The sequence below is a fragment of the Nematolebias whitei genome, chromosome 3, assembly GCF_014905685.2.
Source record: "Nematolebias whitei isolate Nwh7 chromosome 3, NemWhi1, whole genome shotgun sequence".
Lineage (NCBI taxonomy): Eukaryota > Metazoa > Chordata > Actinopteri > Cyprinodontiformes > Rivulidae > Nematolebias > Nematolebias whitei.
Window position 1 is genome coordinate 26,958,047 of NC_056500.1, and position 17,857 is coordinate 26,975,903.

The 17,857-nt window shown below is 40.1% G+C and overlaps 1 protein-coding gene across 1 annotated transcript in view; it reads left to right on the plus strand.

The window, feature by feature from the left end:
• sass6 (SAS-6 centriolar assembly protein) overlaps window positions 1-15,686 on the plus strand; it is a 23,044-nt gene extending 7,358 nt beyond the window's left edge. Inside the window, exons 7-17 of the mRNA XM_037674737.1 lie at window positions 1,494-1,613; window positions 2,743-2,934; window positions 4,058-4,252; window positions 4,565-4,654; window positions 5,508-5,687; window positions 8,170-8,251; window positions 8,767-8,876; window positions 9,572-9,636; window positions 11,603-11,623; window positions 13,607-13,695; window positions 15,622-15,686. Coding sequence (XP_037530665.1) covers window positions 1,494-1,613; window positions 2,743-2,934; window positions 4,058-4,252; window positions 4,565-4,654; window positions 5,508-5,687; window positions 8,170-8,251; window positions 8,767-8,876; window positions 9,572-9,636; window positions 11,603-11,623; window positions 13,607-13,695; window positions 15,622-15,674 — 1,197 coding nt within the window. The 3' untranslated portion in view covers window positions 15,675-15,686. The remainder of the gene's footprint in view (window positions 1-1,493; window positions 1,614-2,742; window positions 2,935-4,057; window positions 4,253-4,564; window positions 4,655-5,507; window positions 5,688-8,169; window positions 8,252-8,766; window positions 8,877-9,571; window positions 9,637-11,602; window positions 11,624-13,606; window positions 13,696-15,621) is intronic.
• Window positions 15,687-17,857: the final 2,171 nt, after the last annotated feature.

Here is a 17,857-nt window from a genome sequence, read left to right on the forward strand (position 1 = left end):
CCCCCCCCCCCCCACCCCCCTGGCACTGACATAGCACTAGCAGCGTGAAATACAGGCTCTCTAGCTAAAAAAGCTAAAGGTGCCTCTTCCTTCATGCTGAACAGCCCCCGCCCCCACTCAAAAACTCTTGGTACAAGCTGCACTCAGACATGTCTCTGTCCCTCCCCATCAACAAAAATCATAGATGAGATGAGCACCCCGCCATAGCAAGTTAACTAGGGGAAACACTGAAGTATGAGTCATGTCAGCAAAGTCCATGCTCATTAATCCAGGTATAAAATCCAACATTTTTCAGTCAGGTCATCTGGACAGTGAGTCATGTCTTTTCCCAATAACTCAGCAAATCTGGTAAGGCTCAAATGTCCCATCTTTTCACTAGCCTTGAAAGCAGCATTCCTTTGTGAATCTGGAGCAGTAAAAAAGTCTCAGAAGTCACCTTCACAAGCAGCTCATTCGTGCACTTGTGTTGACTGATTTGTCCACCACAGGTGATTTGTCTACGCATTTAACAATTGATATGTGCAAAATATTCCTACTTGTGCAATTTGTAATGTGTACTTTTGAAAAAACTGTTTATCCATTTGTAAAAGTTGTGGTATGCTTGTGGATCTTATTGTAAGCGTACAAATCTGGGACTACTTTTGAGACTAATTTATCTTCATAGATCAGACCTAAGACAAAAAAACTGGTCTGGTCGTCTCAAAAGTTCCTGCTTCACTGTTTTTTAAACTTTTGTCAGATATTTCTGTGGTTCACTGAAGTATATTTACAAGTATATCTGATGTCTTAGATTCTAAAAAAGTCAAATTTCAGCATTTAAGAACTTTTCAAATCACTTTGGCTTGCTATCAGTGAATCTCTGGACCAAATGTATGAATGAACGAATGTCATCACACAAAATACAACAATTATTTCATTATGCTGTCCCTGAGTAAAGATAAACATCCTACACTCTGCGGTGCTGAAGATGGTCCAAATCCTGACTAATGGCAGCCCATTCAATCATAACACCTGTAGTTTGTTAGAATTGTGGGTTTTGTCTTGAGTATTAACCACCACTTCTCAAGACTTCAGGACCAGGGTGTTTCCAGGCCATGGACCCTAAACTTATTTTTAGTCCCCGAGTCATTCTGTAACCACTTTAGCCTCGTAGCACGGTGCGCCAACATTCTAGAAAAGTCATTAACAAACTGTTTCTGAAAGTTTTTGAGGTGCCTTTCTTGTGCTTTTCTGAGCTGTTAGGTTTTATCTTTATTTTTTTTATAATTAAATCAAGTACAAACAAATCTTAAGAGTTTGTGCTATTTCAGACATTTAATTCTAAACGCCTTCACAAGAAGACCATTTAAACGATCAACACCAAGAAAGCACCAGTTTTTCTTCTCGTTTATATAACGTCCAGGTGCCTGCCTCATGTTGATTTATGTTAATCTGTTCTGCCCCGTTAATGAATGTTAATTATGAACATTGGATGCATTTATCTCTTTTAACAGACTCTCTCAGAGAAATCCAAAGAGTTGGAGAAAGTGCGTTCAGAATGGACAAGTCAGAGCAGTTCTCTGTCCAGCCGTCACTTCGATGAGTTGCAGCTGGAGAGGGAAAAGGTGGCTGAGGTAAGACTTACCTGTGCACAGGTTTTCATACGCCCATCAAAGGCGGTACGTGTTACGGAACGGTCTCTGTCTGTCCATAACTTCTGATCCGCTTAAGATAATTTAATGAAACTTCATACACATATGCAGCATCACTAACGGAGTGTTGTTTGCACTTTCCATCACCCCAGCTTCAAGGTCAAGGTCACAAATCAAGGTCAAAGTTAACCAGTTCTTTGCTTTTCTTGGCCATTGCTATAATGTGTTCTTTTAAAATTATACACATTAAGATGCTGAGCTGCTATTTATGTTAAAAAGACAACACTAAACACTTGCACGTTTACGTTGAGCCTCCTTTTAGTTTAGCATGCCCTCATCTCTGGCCCTCCAACAAAGAAGACTTTATCTGCATTAAGAGCACGGTGTGATGGGTCCACATTGGGTTGTGAAATAGAGTTAAACTCTTTGTGTAATAACTACCTGCTTAGAGACAAAAAAAAATTGTTTTATTTTTAAACATGTATGGTGGGGCAAAGAGCCATTACCAGTGAACAGACATTCTGCTTGTAGTAATCACTTGCAGAATCAGAATCAACTTTATTGTCATTGCACAGTTAAGCACAGCGAAAATACATTCCAGTACAGCCGTCCAACAAGGGTAGACTGAAATGCACGGAGGCTGCAGCTTCGTGTGAAGCGCTGCCCTTATCACTTACTGTAGATATCTACAGATACTGTAGATGACTACTGTTCTTACACCTAATCATGAATAAGAGCTGTTTATCCTTTGTTACAATGGCTGCCTAAAATGGCAGAACATAACTATACCACATTAATACATTCACATATAAAAATACTGTATAACTACATTTACAAAATTATTCAGAATCATCTTAATGTAGGTCTGCAGTAGCTTTGCGGTCAGTGCTGCAATCTCATAATCTTGAGACCAGGTTGCATCACAAAGATCATACGAGGTTAAACGACTTCTTAAATCTTTTGTGTCGCTCGCCGTGATGACCTCTGAAGAAGGGACGAGTCGGGGGAGAGCAATCTGGAACATCCCCACAGAGCAGACTGTAGATCAGACTCTGGTCATTGCTGGGAGACGTTTCCCCTGAAACGGTCTTGTTTGTTTGGTGTTTTTCAGTTACAGAGCCGGTTTCAGCGTGAGGTGGAGCAGCTACGTCAGGAGCTGGAGAGCGCTCAGAAGAAGAGTCTGCAGCAGCTCCAGAGCAGAGTGATGGAGCTGGAGAGCTCCTGCAGCGAGCTGACCGAAAAGAAATACAAGAACGAGTCCATCATCCGAGACCTGAAGGTCAAATTCGTTGGTTCAGAGGAGGTGGGTTAATGCAAGGGGAGCGGGTGTGATGGGATATTTATCATTTTTATAGCAGCTTATGTCTTAGTCACTTATGCATCCCTATACCTTCAGAGAAACTGGCTTTTAAACTGTGCTTATAACAGGCTAGATGGTCCCTCTTCTCTTTACTGCAGACAACTAAAAATGTTTCCAGAGCTAAAGAAAGTGTGTGAGAGAAGCTTGGTGGCTCCAGGGGAAACATTTATGTTTTTATGTCATTTCACTGTTCACCTTTATCCGCTCATCAGAAGCCGTAGAAACTGACCTCAGATGATTGTCTTAACAGGACCAATTTCACCCCAGACCAGACCTGTACCCTGCTGGACCTTTCTTTGTCTTTCCACTACTAATTTCAAGTTCAGTGACAGATTTTACAGACAAATGTATGGTTGTACCGTGAAATCTTCAGTGTCACTGATTGTGGCCAGGCTCTACATGAAGGAAGTGGAACAGAGAGCCCTGGACTCCTTCCATGGAACAACACAGAGTCACTCATTCAGATATGTGGACCATACCTGGGTCAGGATCCAGGCTAAGGAAGTAGTTTTCCATACGCATCAGCTCTGTTGACAGGTTGGAGCTTATGGAAGTAATGGAAATTATTGGAGTCTGCTACAGATGTTTAAAGTATATGTTACAGTAGCTGATTGAAGAAAGGAACAGTACCATATAGGGTTGGGTGATGGTTGTGATTAAATGTGAGTAATAGGATAGGCAGACTTTTAACAATGTCATGTGGAGGTGGACGAGCTCTCAAGTTCATTCAACCTTTATTTAGACAGGTAACTCCCATTGAGCCTAGTAGTTGGTTCTGATATCCAAATCAGGTCAGATACTTCTATCGAAGAGGCAAACTTGAAAAAGAGTGTGAGAGAAGATGCCAGTGTAGTAGGTGGTAGTAGTCAGTTGCTGGTACTTTTTGTCTACAATTAATGGCAATAATGAATGACTGAAGTCTGTGGAATATAGAGGAAAGAGTCCAGTGGTCATAACAAGGCATTCACCCAGAACTTTTCATTTCAGCAGACGTAATTAAACTAACTGCATTTTAAGAAGTCAAACTTTTTTTATGTATTTGCACAACTGTGATGCATGTGTGCAGGAGTGTAAACGTTCAAAGCAGCAGGTTCTGACTCTCAGGAGGGAGAACAGCACTCTGGACACTGAGGTCCATGAAAAGGAGCGTTTGGTCAGCCAGCTGCAAATGAGAGTAGCTGTTTTGGAACAGGAAGTCAAAGATAAAGATATGCTCATGTGCCGCACAAAAGAAGTGTTGGAGGCCACTCAGCATCAGAAGGTAAGAGCTTCTTTGTTTGCTGTAAGTGTAGAGCTTTTATTTAATTTTATTGTACTCTATTAATTGGATAAAATGCTTCTGTAAACCTCAAATATTTTTATTGTTGGGTCAATCAGAGCTAAATTCTGACTGAATGATGAGATGAATGTCCTAATGCATGCGCAATAATCCAGGTCAATAAATCTAACAAGGTTGAGTCAGATCCTCTGGATGGGTTCTTTAAAAACCTGTCCAGAGGACCTCACTCAACCTTGTTAGATATGAAATTAACCTAATTTTATTTAAATTTTGCCCTTTTCTGTTGTTTTTCAGGAATCAGTGGCAGAAAATGCAGAAAGTAAAGAACTGCAGATAAGAAAACTAGAAGCAACAGTGAAATCTCTGTCAGAGGAGCTAATAAAGGTTTGTAAAGCTGGACGCATGCTCAACATGTAATTTACACAAACTCTAAATGACAACCTGATGATCAATAATTCAGGTTTTGTAGGGTTGAGGTAAGATTTGGTTATTCTTGGGAGCTTTTGGTGAACAAGCATACAATAGGTTTCCTGGAAGTTCTGCACGAATGTGATTATAAAATGTTTTATCTGATGCCTAAAGTCTGCTTGCTGCTTGCCATAGCTACATGTTCAAAGAGTTATCAGAACCTCTACGTCCTCTGAGTCAGGTGTGGACAAATGTTGAGTCTTCAGATGAAAAACAAATCTTCCAGGACTGGCCGAGGAGCCAGACCTTGGAGCTAGATTTATTAAAAAAGCAGGATGCTAATAAAGAGATGCTACGATGCATCAAGGATGATTGTCCTGTTGGTCCCAGTTTGGTTCAAGCTTCAGCTATTGGACAGATGGACTCACTTTTGACTCCAGAACCCTTTGGTCTACAGAGGAGTTCATGGTCCACTTAGTGAGTGCAAGGAGCCCAAACCATCAGCCCTCCACCACCATGCTGATAGCTGGTATTTGTGCTGCCTCTATGCTTTGGTAATGTTTTTGTTAAATACTTGCATGGTGTGATGTTTCAAGGGTTGTTCAATGAAGATTTTATTAATTTTTAAGACCTGGTAAAAAAAAAAACAGACATATTTTAATATATCCTTTAATGGAAGCTGTTAGAAATCAAGGGCCATTTTCTAGTTACCATGACCATGAAATGAAAGGTGGTTGGTTTGAAAAGACTGTACCTCTGAATACTGTTAATTAAAGAAGTTTCTGCTTCATTTTAAATGCATTTCTTTCTTTTTTTAAATTTGATTTAGGCTAATGGTATAATCAAGAAGCTGCAAGGAGAGGTCCGAGGTCTTGTTGGAAAAATCAAAGTGAAAAACACGGTGACTGTGTCCCAGGAGAAGGTTCTCCAGGAAACACAAAGCAAGCTTCAGAGCGTGGAAAAGGATCTCCAGATCACTCAGCAGCAGCTCGTTACCAAGGAGGAGGAGGTAAGAAACATCTAGACACACAGCTGCTGCTAACCTTTTTCCTTTTTTGTATCGTAACACATAAAGCAGACACTGGGTGGTTTATATGTTCAAACAGGTTTGATTAAATCTATAAAACAGGGAGTGTGGTGTTTAATCTTCATCTGCATCAGCTGGATAAGAGAATATTTATTTTATGAAGACGCATCTTAAAAAAATTAGAATATCATGAAAAAGTTCCTGTTTTTTTTTTTGTCAATTACTTCAAAACGTGAAACTCATGTATAGATTCATTACACAAAGACCAGAGGGCTAAGCGATCCATAGTCTTTGCTGTTGCTGAGGCAAAAGCTCGGATGTGGGAGGAGCTCTAGGAGGCCTTGGGTAAAGACTCTGATCGTCTCCGAGGAGGTTCTGGCAAACCATCAGGCAGCTGAGGAGGAAAAAGCAGCACTTTACTAACACTGTGTTCAGTGAAGGTGGGGTGCTGTTGATCTCAACCAGTGATGTCATCGGTAGGTGGAAGGAATACTTCTCAGACCTTCTCAATCCCACCGGCACATCTTCTAAGGAGGAAGCTGAGTCGGGGACTTTGGAGTTGGTCTGTCTATAACCGTGGCTGAGGTCGCCATGGTAGTTAAGAAGCTTCATGGTGGCTGGGCTCCAGGAGTGGATGAGATCCTCCCTGATTTCTTTAAGGCTCTGGATGTTGTGGGGCTGTGTTAGTTGACACGCCTTTGCAACATCGCATGTACATTGGGGGTAGTTAACTGGATTGGCAGATTGGGGTGGTGGTTCCACTCTTCAAAAATAGGACTGGAGGGGTGTGCTCCAATTACAGGGGCATCCCTCTCCTTAGTAAGACCTGGTAAGGTCTATTCAGGGGTACTGGAGAAGTGAGTCCGATTGTTGGTCGAACCTCAGATCCAGGAGGAACAACGCAGGTTCTGTTCTGGCTGTGGAACACTAGACCAGCTCTTTACCCTCACTAGGATCCTTTAGGGGTCATGGGAGTTTTCCCATTCAGTCTACATGTATTTTGTGGATTTGGCGAAGGCGTTTGACTGTGTTCCTCAAGGTACTCTATGGGGGAGTGCTCTGTGAATATGGGACTGGGGGTCCTTTGCTCTGGCCCATTTGGTGGCCGCAGGATTAAGTTATCTATTTAAGGAAGCCAGCAGATTGATCTGAATCTTCACTTCGTCACAGTCTCCCATCCTGAGCAAGCACAAAGGCAGTAGTGGAAAGGGAAAAAATGGGAAGAAACCTCCAGTATAACCAGGCTCAGGACGAGCGGCCATCTGCTTCAACCGGCTGGGGTTTGAGAGGAACAGGAAGGAGAAACAAACTGTTATGGTCCTGATGTCCAGGAGTAAATCACAGGATGCACAACATATGAAGCCCAGCTATTTGTGATTTTATTTAAGAGTTAATCATCAATCACCTGAACAAAACAGCAAACTGAGAGCCCCAGCTAAAACAAACAAAAAGAGAGGGAGAAGCCCTGAACCAGCCCGCAGTTGACCGTCGTATTCGAGCCTCTCCCATCGCCCTGTGGTCTGAGGACTAACCCTACAACCAAAAACACAATAACAGCTGGTAACTTCCAGTCCCAATGACACTCAGCTCAACAATTGAGTGAAAAGATACAACCATCCTATCTACAAAGAACCAGGAGGCTGGAGAGAGAAGCCAGCAACCGTCAGCCCACCGTCTCCTCTGGCCTCCTTCATTCTTCCAGCTAATGAGAAGTCTAGAGAGAGCACATGAATTAGTCAGGCACTCATTCACACAAAAATGACACAGGCCCACATCACACAGACCAACAGAATGGCAGGTCCAGGTGTCATTTTTTTTAGATTTTAGAGACTTCATGCTTCCTTCGCTGACGAGCTTTATGGGGATGCTGATTTCATTTTCCAGCAGGACTTGACACCTGCCCACACTGCCAAAGCTGCCAAATGCTGGATATGCACTGGTAATCTAAGTTTCTGAGGTACTGAATTTTAGTTTTTCATTTTCTATAAGCCGTATTCATCAACATGTCAAAAAATAAAGGCTTGAAATATTTCACTCTGTGTAATGAATTTACGTATGTGATGAGTTTCACTTTCTGAAATGATTAACTTGTTTTTTTTTTACGTTTTCACAATATTCTAATTATTTTTTTTTTTAGATGCGCCTGTATGTCTGATATAAAACTATGTTCACATTTTCATGAACTTCAACTCCAACTTCAAGATTATCATATTTGTTTTTTACTTGATTAACTTTAACTGATCATAACTCAGTATGATAACATCTTACACTGTTCTGCCCAAAAGTGACAGGATGCTGAAACCTTTAGGACAAACCGTATTTGTTTTTCTCCTGAAGAATAGACGGGTGTTTGTTACCTGTATATGTAGGTCCTCCTTGGTCCCTGTGGCCCTGGTAATTGACTACACCTGAAGGAGTTTCCTGTAGGGAGGGACAACCTTGACAATACTGTTTTGTCTTGCAGGTTTCCAAACTGAAGGAGCAGCTAGAGATGACCGTACAGAAGTTAAATGAAAGCAGAGAAGTGTTAAAAACTAATGAGAACGGTGAGGAAGCCACTGAATAATGTCTTGCACACCTGATAACAGGGTTGGGCCAAAATATCCATCTGTGTATAAAATGGATTAGCTAATCCCAGCAGGTTCAAGGCACTGAAAAACGTTTTTGGCACGCTGATGAAAAGTGAAAATAAAATTAGCAAAATGTGTGCTGAAGCTAACATGAATAAAACCATAGCTATAATGAGCAAAACTGTTGCAAAAAGGAGGGTAAGAAAACAAAAGAAGAGCAAGTGTGCTGAAACAGATTTCAGACAGTAAAGTTTTTAAATAGTTTAGGAAATTTGAACCTAGTTCTAGTAAAGATTTGTGAATGACTATGAAAGAAGTAGAGCTTAGTTCCTGTAGGTGTTATAGAGGAAGTGGTGTTCTTTATTTGAGGCAGTTTCTGCACCTTTTCAAACGGTAAACTACAGACTGGATGTATTTTGGTGTTTTTTTTAGTAAAGTGATAAAGATTAAACATAGTTCTTAACGCTGTCTTTTTTTTTTTACCACTGCAGTTATAAATTGGCTTAACAAGCAGCTAAATGAGAACCAACTGTCCAGAAAACCACAGTCTCCTGAATGTTTGGAGAATCCGTCTGTGTTGTCAGCAGCGACAGGACTGAAGGTACGACACCTTTACTGGTTTTTATCACCCACTGGCAGCCAAAGGCCAGGGAAAAAAAATTATTTTCTTCATACCTGTGTGTTCGTTTGTTTGCAGTGTTAGCAAAATATCTCACAAACTAGTGGCTGATTTTAGTTATATTCTCAGATGGTAATCACTGTAAGTTCATTTACAACACAACAATTTTCAGTCAGGTCATCTGGACAGTTTTTTTTTGGTATACCTGGATTATTAAGCATAGACTGTTTTGGTTTTGAACCAGTTTGACAAGACTGTCAACGTAGAAGAGGGCCGGCTCCAGAGGAGGGGGCATGCCAAAGACACCATCTTAGCACCAACATAACTGGTTTGTTCCACTTTGGAGTAAGCTGTTTGTGGGAAGAATCAGCTGTGTGTTGCAAGTTTCTGATGAAGCCTTCTGGATGGAAGGTGAAACGTTTCAGCGCAAAAAAACTAAACTGTCCAGATGACCTGACTGAAAATTGTTGGATTATATACCTGGATTATTGAGCATGAACTGTTTTGGTTCATTTACAACATATTCAAGGTGGCCACTACAGCTAACAGTCTTTAAAAACACAAACTAGGCGATATGCATTCCTTTAAGAAAGCCTAGTGTTTGATTATTACAGAGTGAGTCACGTCTTTAGCTGTTAGACCTTTGAGTTTTGAAGCTGTGACTGTGTTTTGTTTAGGCCCAGTTTCATCCTCGGCCCAGTAAACCTGCTGATCCAGTTGGACAAACAAACACCAGACCACTGTGAGTTTACAGGGGATTCAACAAGTTTTTAAACAGTTTAACTTTGTGTATGGGTGGTGGTGGTGATCAAAGGAATAAATATAGTAGTACCATGTACCAGTAAGTATTTTTATCCTTTAGTGATGTCAGTCTTAATCTACTCATGAATAAATGCTGAGTCAGCATTGACACTGTTTTCAGCTCATTTTGGACCTCATGGCTAATATTTAGGCTTTTGTAACTTTTTTTATTCTTAAAATATTAAACTACATTTACATGATGTTTTTCCACTTTGAAATCTACTTCAGCATATTTTTTCCTTTTGTATCTTTTTTGTTGTCTGATTTTTTTAAAACTTTTTTACAATCTTTTGGTATGCTTCCAAATTGTTTTTTCATCTTCTTATGCATCATTTTGTTTCTTTATGCATACGTTGTTTCCTTTTTGTTCTTATGCATTATTTTATATCTTGTGCTTTTTCCATTCTGTTCTGTTGGCTTGCACTTTGTTTCTTCTTTGTCTTCTACCACTACTACTAGTATTACTACCACTATTAATATTACTATTGCTGCTACCTTTACTAGTACTACTGTTACTACAGCTATTATTACTGTTACTGCTACGATTATTAGCACTACAGTGTTACTTGTACAATTACCACTACCTCTATTACTACTATTATTACCCTTATTGATATTACTACAATTACTACTACCACCACTACTATTACTAGTACTATTATTACTGCTAATGTTACTATTACTAATACTATTATTGCTACAGCGACTATTACTACTAATGCTAGGAATATTACTACTAGGAATATTACTGTGGCTACTGTTACTATTGCTACTCAATTATTGCTACTACTACTATTACTAGTATTTCTACTAGTACTTACTAGTACTATTATTACTGCTACTATTACTACTAATATTACTAGTACTATTTCTACTAATACTATTACTACAGCTACTATTGCTAGCACTACTGCTACTGTTATTATTATTATTATCATTATTACTGATATTATTACTACCTTTACTAGTACTGAAGTAGACTTTTTTTTTGAAGGCTAAAATGTGTATTATTCAAAAAGCCAAAGGTTTGCAATGGTCCAGGAAAGCTGGAGAAAGGCTTATCTACAGGGAATCATTTATTCTCATTATGGAAGTGGAACCATGTGATTCTGGACCAGGAGGGGAGGAGGTGTGAGCTGCATCAAACAGATAAGAGAAAGGGAGGTTTGTACTGTGTTGGCAGAAAGACCCAGTACTGTGTATGTGAAAAATAAGGAATATGTTTACTTTGCAGGAAGTGCAAAGGCCATGAGGTCTGGGACAGAGCTGTGTGCTTGGGTCGAGTTGACCTGAGAACATTCTCCTTATGAGTGTGTGTGCGTTCGTGTATGTGTGTGTATCAAATAAGAGTAAATAAGAAAAAAAAGAGATTTGCAATGATGCACAGAAAGGGGTATAAAGTAATCTGTGCATGTCTGTAAGATTTAGTTTTTTGGGTCCATTCTTCAAGATGCTGTTCGAGTGATGACTATTTTGAGCTCTTCAGTAAACCCCGATTTATTTATTTTTTGCTGTCAATCAGAGATTCAGTGTCATCTATTTTTACTTGATGATCAGTGTTGAATAAAGGCCACAACAGTATTACCAATAATAAAACTGCTATTATTACTACTATTGTTACCACTGCTACCACTACTGTTACTTCCACTGCTTTTACTACTACTACTACTGTTATTACTAGTAGTGCTACTGGTACCATTAATACAACGACTACTATGCTTACTACTTTACTTTAAACTTTATTGTCATTGCCATAATAACAACAATTATGAACAGCAACAAAATTTTTCATGGAGAATCATACACCTACACATTAGTGAATTAGCACATAGTGGTACGAAAGAAGTTTGCAAGGTTCTGATGAACACAGATAATAATACAACATATAAGGTCAAGATAGAAGAAAGGAAAACTGTAAACAGCCAGATGTTGAAGGGTAGTAGTTGGTTGCTGCAGCAATGCAATATCCATTTCACAGTTATTGTCATAATGCGATTTGAGATGTAAGGGTAGTGGGCGGGGTCACGGAGAGATGCTGTTCGTTTAATAGTCTCACAGCTTGTGGGTACAGACTGTGAGACATTCTGGTAGTCCTGGCACCTATGGACTGGTACCTTCTGCCTGAGGGTAGCAGGTGGAAAAGGCCATGTGCAGGATGGTACCTGTCCCGCAGGATGTTGTTGACTCGTCTCAGACAGCGGGTTGTGTAGATAGTTCTGATCTCTGGGTGGGTAATCCCGATGATCTTCTCAGCTGTTTTGGGGCAGCTGTGGCTGAGTGGTTAGAGCAGTCGTCCTCCAATGCGAGAGTTGGGGGTTCGAATCTACCAGCAGTCACATGCTGAAGTGTCCTTGGGTAAGACACTGAACCCCTCATAGCCTCTGTTGTGTGTCCCATCAGTGTATGAATGTGATCTAAAGCACTGATTAGTCTCATTAGAATGATTTATTCAATTAGCTTTGTAGAGATCTAGTAGAGTGCTGTATGAATGGGTAAATGAGGACACAGATTGTAGTGTAAAGCACTTTGAGTATCTTTAAATAAGATAGAAAGGCGCTATATAAGTACAGTCCATTTACCATTTAAGCACCCGCTGAAGAGCCTGCTGGTCTGCCTTAGTGCAGCTGGAGAACCACACTAGGAATCCATAGGTTAATACACTTCCAATAGCACAGTTGTAGAAGTTGATCATAAGCTGCTGAGGAATTTTGGCCCATTTCAGTTTCCTCAGAAAGAAAATATGCTGCTGGGCTTTTCCGATAGCTGAGACACTGTTAGTACCCCAGGTCAGGTTCTCTGTCACACCCAGAAGTTTGAATTTTGTGACCCTCTCAACCACTTCATTTCTGATGTAATGGCGAGTGGGTGTTTTTGTTTTGTTTGCGAAAATCTACAATAATTTCAATGGTTTTCTTTATGTTAAGAACCAGGTGGTGGTTGTGACACCATGATTCCAATTGTTGTACTTCGGCTCTGTATGCTGTCTCATTGTTGTCATTGATGAGCGCCAGCAATGTGATGTCATCAGCATATTTAACAATGAGATTTGATGGTGAAGAGGCTGTGCAGTCATGAGTGAGGAGATATCCTGATGAGTGAGGAGAGTATAAAGTGATGGGCTGAGCACACAGCCTTGTGGGGCCCCCGTGCTGATGGAAAGAGTGGAGGAGGTGTGCTTGCCCATTCTCGCACACTGTGTGCGGTTTGTTAAAAAGTCCAAGATCCAATTGCATAGAGTGTTGTTCAGTCCAAGATCATGTAACTTTGGTAGGAGTTTGTTCGGCCGTATGGTGTTAAAGGCTAAACTAAAATCGACAAATAGCAGCCTAACATATTTGTTCTTGAGCTCTAAATGTCCCAGAAGTTTGTGGACTGTGATAGCAATGGCGTCTTTTGTTGATCTGTTCTCCCTGTATGCAAATTGATAAGTGTCCAGTGTTGGTGGTATAGATTTTTTCAAGTATTTGATGATTAGTCTCTCTAGGCATTTAGCTGGTATGGAGTGAGTGCCACAGGTCTATAATCATTTAGGCAGGTAATATTAGACTGTTGGGATGGGTACTACTACTACTACTACTGGTACTACTAGTACTACTAGTACTACAACTACCGTTATTACAACTACTAGTACTACTACTGTTAGTAATACTAAAATTACTGCTATTGCTGTTGTTACTACTAATGCTACTACTATTGCATTACTACCACTACATTATTACTACTACTACTGTTATTACTACTACGATTACTACTAACATTAAGGGTTCAGCTGTTATTCAACTGACTTTCTCCTCTTCCGTAAAGCCACTCGGCATCCATCACACGTTTTCTGTGAAAAAGCTAATGCCTGTCTAGTTTTCTTTGTGTCGTGGAGTCTGATTGAAACTGAAGTGGTTTTCTCATCTTGTTAGTGAGGACTCTGCTGGTCTGGATTCAAAGTACTTCAGAAGAGACGACAGCATCCCAGTTTATAGTCTGTCTTCTAATCTCATTCATGGAGGTAAGACTTCAAGACACCTGTTGCTCTGCTGGGACAAAAGCTTCAGGGCCTGTGAAAGAAATAACACGTTAAGATCCAGCGTTTATTCTTTGTTTGTTTCTTAATCAGAGGATCTTATTTGGCCAGTGTTACTTTATTATTGTTGCCTTTCAAAATATAAGTCTCCAAGCATCTCACATTTGAAAATGCTAAAATTTGGGTTTCTTTTTATTAATTCTGAACAAACATCAATCCTCCTAAGGTCTACTTAGGTTCACTGAAGGTATACTGTTGGTTCACTGTATTTCTACTGTAGGTGTCAAGTCAAGTTAGATTTATTTATGTAGCACATTTAAAACAGACCGTTACCAAATTGTACTGAGGTTCACCGTAGTTCTACTGTAGGTTCAGTGGAGGTAATCGGTTGATTCACTGTAGGTCTACTGTTGGCTCAAGGTAGATCTATTGTAGGTATACTGTTCGTTCAATGTAGGTTTATTGTACATCTAATGTTGGTTCATTGTAGGTCTATTGTTGACTCACAGCAAGTCTACTGTAGGTATACTGTTTATTCACTGTAGGTGGTATACTGATGGTTTTCTGTAAGTTTACTGTACATCTAGTGTTGGTGCGCTGTAGGTATACTATAGGTTCAATGTAGGTAATCGGTTGGTTCACTGTAGGTTTATTGTTAGATCTTCAGGTCTCTCTTGTAAATGAGTCCTCGTGGCTCAGTGGGACTAACCTGTTTAAATAAAGGTTGAATGAATGAAAAATTTATGTCTAGGTACAGTACAATGTAGCTTCACTGTGGGTCTACTGTTGATTCACTGTTGATTAACTGTATGTCTACTGGTATAACGTAGGTTCAATGTACCGGCAGGTAATTGGTTGGTTCACTGTAGGTCTACTATCTGCTCAAAGTAGGTCTAATGTAGGTATACTGTTGGTTCAGCGTAGGTAATCGGTTGGTTGGTTCACTTTGGGTTTGTTAGTCTAATGTTGATACAGTGTAGGTATGCTGTAGGTTTACTCTAGGTTCATTGTAGGTAACTGGCTGTTCACTGTAGGTTTACTGTATGTCTAATGTTTGTACATGGTAAGTATACTGCTGGTTCACTGTAGGTATACGGTAGGTCTACTAGAACAGGTCACACACAGTAAGGTCAACTGATGACTTCATTATAAAACTACAAAAAAATTAATTCAGCTGTGATCAGAGTCCTTCAGGCCAAACGTCAAAGTTTGACTCCCAAACTTTTCTGTTAGAAAGAATTTTGTGAATTTGCACCCCCACTCAATTGTTTTATCCAAGCTGAAATAAAAAGGCAACGCAGAACTAAATAAAGGCTTTGCATTCCTTGAGGGAATTCATATTAGTGGTGGGAATCCTCAGGCATCTCTTGATTTGATTATGTACTAATTATTGATGTGTCTGTATTCACACTTCAAATAAAGTCCTGTGCAGAAAAGCTCTTGTACCTAAAGGCGTCTTTTTCTCTGCACAGCAACAGAAACCAATTTTCATTTAAATAGAACTTTAGGAACTAAATGAACAACAGGCTGAGAACAGAGACAAAAGGTTCTGTGGTCCTGGACGTCCAGTTAACCCAGTCATGAGAGCACGTTCCCAAGAATCAAACCCACTATTTTAAAACCTCTGAACTGCAGCTTTTATTTCTGTTATCTATTTTGTAAATTATATAATCTATTAAAACGACATCACTGTGGCACTATTTTTAAAAATCATTGAAGTTGCATGTTATAAAAACAACGGTTTAGTTTAGATCATTCATTTACAAGCAGGAAATAAAGTCTGAGGAGTGGATAGAGGTTTCTGCCCACATCTGCAGACTTTGTTTAATGCAAGTTTGGATTGAAGAGCAAACATAACTTTTGACTAACAGAGCTGATGTGATCTTTATTTTTTTGTTTGTTTTTGTGCAGATGTTCATCAGCGCCCAAAGCCTTCCATAACTTCTGCTTACTTCCCTGCGTGAAGCTGACTCTGCTGCTTCAAACTTTTCACTAAAGTCACATCCTTGTTTCTTGCCTAAACATCTGTACAAAAGTGATCATTATTCTTAAATAAACTTGATTTTAAATAGCTGTGATTGTTGTGTGGTAGATATTTTTATTTCCTGCTGTACTTCACTCATGAAATAGGTTTATTCATTCTCATTTGTTCTCTTGTTTTAACTTAGCAAGTTTAACAAAAGGTGTGAGTAAACCATTGGCTCTCTGTAAGCTGTTTGGATTAATGTTTCATTCTGAGGTCAGTCAACAATTAAAACAAAAACCAATTATTCACAGAACTTTGGTTTCTGGGAATTTTAAATGTTCTGTTACAAAGACTCCAAATCTGAGGCCACGGTCCTCGGTCAGAACAGGGTGGATTTCTCTCTCCAGATTAGGAGTTATGTTCTGCCTCAAGTGGAGGAGTTTAAGTACATCAGGGGTTTTGTTCACAGTGAGGGAAGAATGGAGCGGGAGACCATCAGACGGATCAGTGCAGCTTCAGCAGTATTGTGGACTCTGTGCCAGTCCATTGTGTTGAAGAGGGAGCTGACCTGCAAGGAAAAGTTCTCCGTTTACCGGTCTGTCTACGTTCCTACCCTCACCTATAGTCATGAACTCTGATAAGGATGACCCCTAGATACCTTAGGGAGGTGTTCTGGACATGTCCAACTGGGATGAGACCACGAGGAAGACCAAGGACATGGAGAGACTGTCTCTCAACTGGTCTGGAAGTACCTTGGAGTCCTTCCAGAAGAGGTGGCTGTGGAAACAATGTCTGGGCTTCTCTGCTCAAGCTGCTTCCCCCAAAATCTGAGTCCAGAACAAGATGATTATTAGATGGATGGAAGGAACAAAGTGTAAAATAAAAACCTTGTATTTTGATTTTGTTTATTGCCTAATTCAATTCATTTCAAAAATACTTTATTAATCCCAAAGGGAAATTATTTGTTGTAACTTGTTATCCTCCTTTCATTAAGAGATGTTATAGACGCTGAGGCTGTAGACAGGAAGGATCTCTTGTAAAGGTCCATCCCACAATGGATCCTAAGAATCTGGCTGCAGATGCCGTCCGATTCGTCCACCCAGACTCTGCTGCCTCTCAGTTCCCCCAGGCCGTAGGAACCAACTGTAGATGCCGAGGGACGATCCTGTCCTTCCGCTGTCATGAGCCGTGTTTCCTGCTAGTTCCAGGATCTCAGTGGTCAGGCACTTGAGCACAGCTGGCAGGTAGATGAGAATGCATCCACAGAACATCCTTTTCAACTCATTTGAGATTTGGGGCTGTAATCGAGATATTATTTGTGCTTTTGAGATGTTGATCAGCTGCTGTTAGTTGTAGAAAACTGCCTTGTTGCCATGGTAACGCATCATAACAAATGTCCAAAACTAAAAGGTTTCAGTAAAAATCCTTCCAGCTGCACAGCATCTGACACCAGAGGAAACAATCATCCAAAAAATGTGATTCACCTCCAGAAAAACAGGAATTCAAAGTTCCCAAAAGCAAAATCTCAGAATGAAAGTAACAGCTGCTCCAACATGCAGCCACCTTGAGCGGCGCAATTCTAGAATTATTTAACAGTTGAATGAATAATGAGACCTCCGTCAAATTAAAACTAGTTGCTAGTTGGACCCTGCACAATTTTTCTCCATAAGTGAAATGAATGACAATGAACAAGTTAAGAGGACTCCCTTACCTCGGATCTTTGTTCACGTCAGGGGGTGACTGTTAAAGAGGTCAAGACCAGGGGCCTCATGTACAAAGACATGTGGATTTTCTACTGATAAGAGGCATATGCTTAAATCAAGATAACCGCGTACACACAAATAATCCAGAAGTATGAAACCATGCATACACATATATCCAAGCACACTTCCTTTTTACATCCCAATCCACTTGGAATTGAGTGCACATGAAGGAATCCTCGACTCTTTCATTGACAAGCCTTCATTTTTAAATATGCAGATAGATTTAAATCTGCATCTGAGGAATCTCTTCTGCACTATTGAAAAGCATGTTTACACAAGGGGGAAAGAGGAACATCACAGAATGTGGGTTGGAGACACTTCTAAATGATAGAGGCACATAAAAACATTCTGTTTGACATGCTGGACTCTGGCATTAGTGCCAAGCGCAAGAGGAGTGAGTGGGACAATGTGTGTGAAT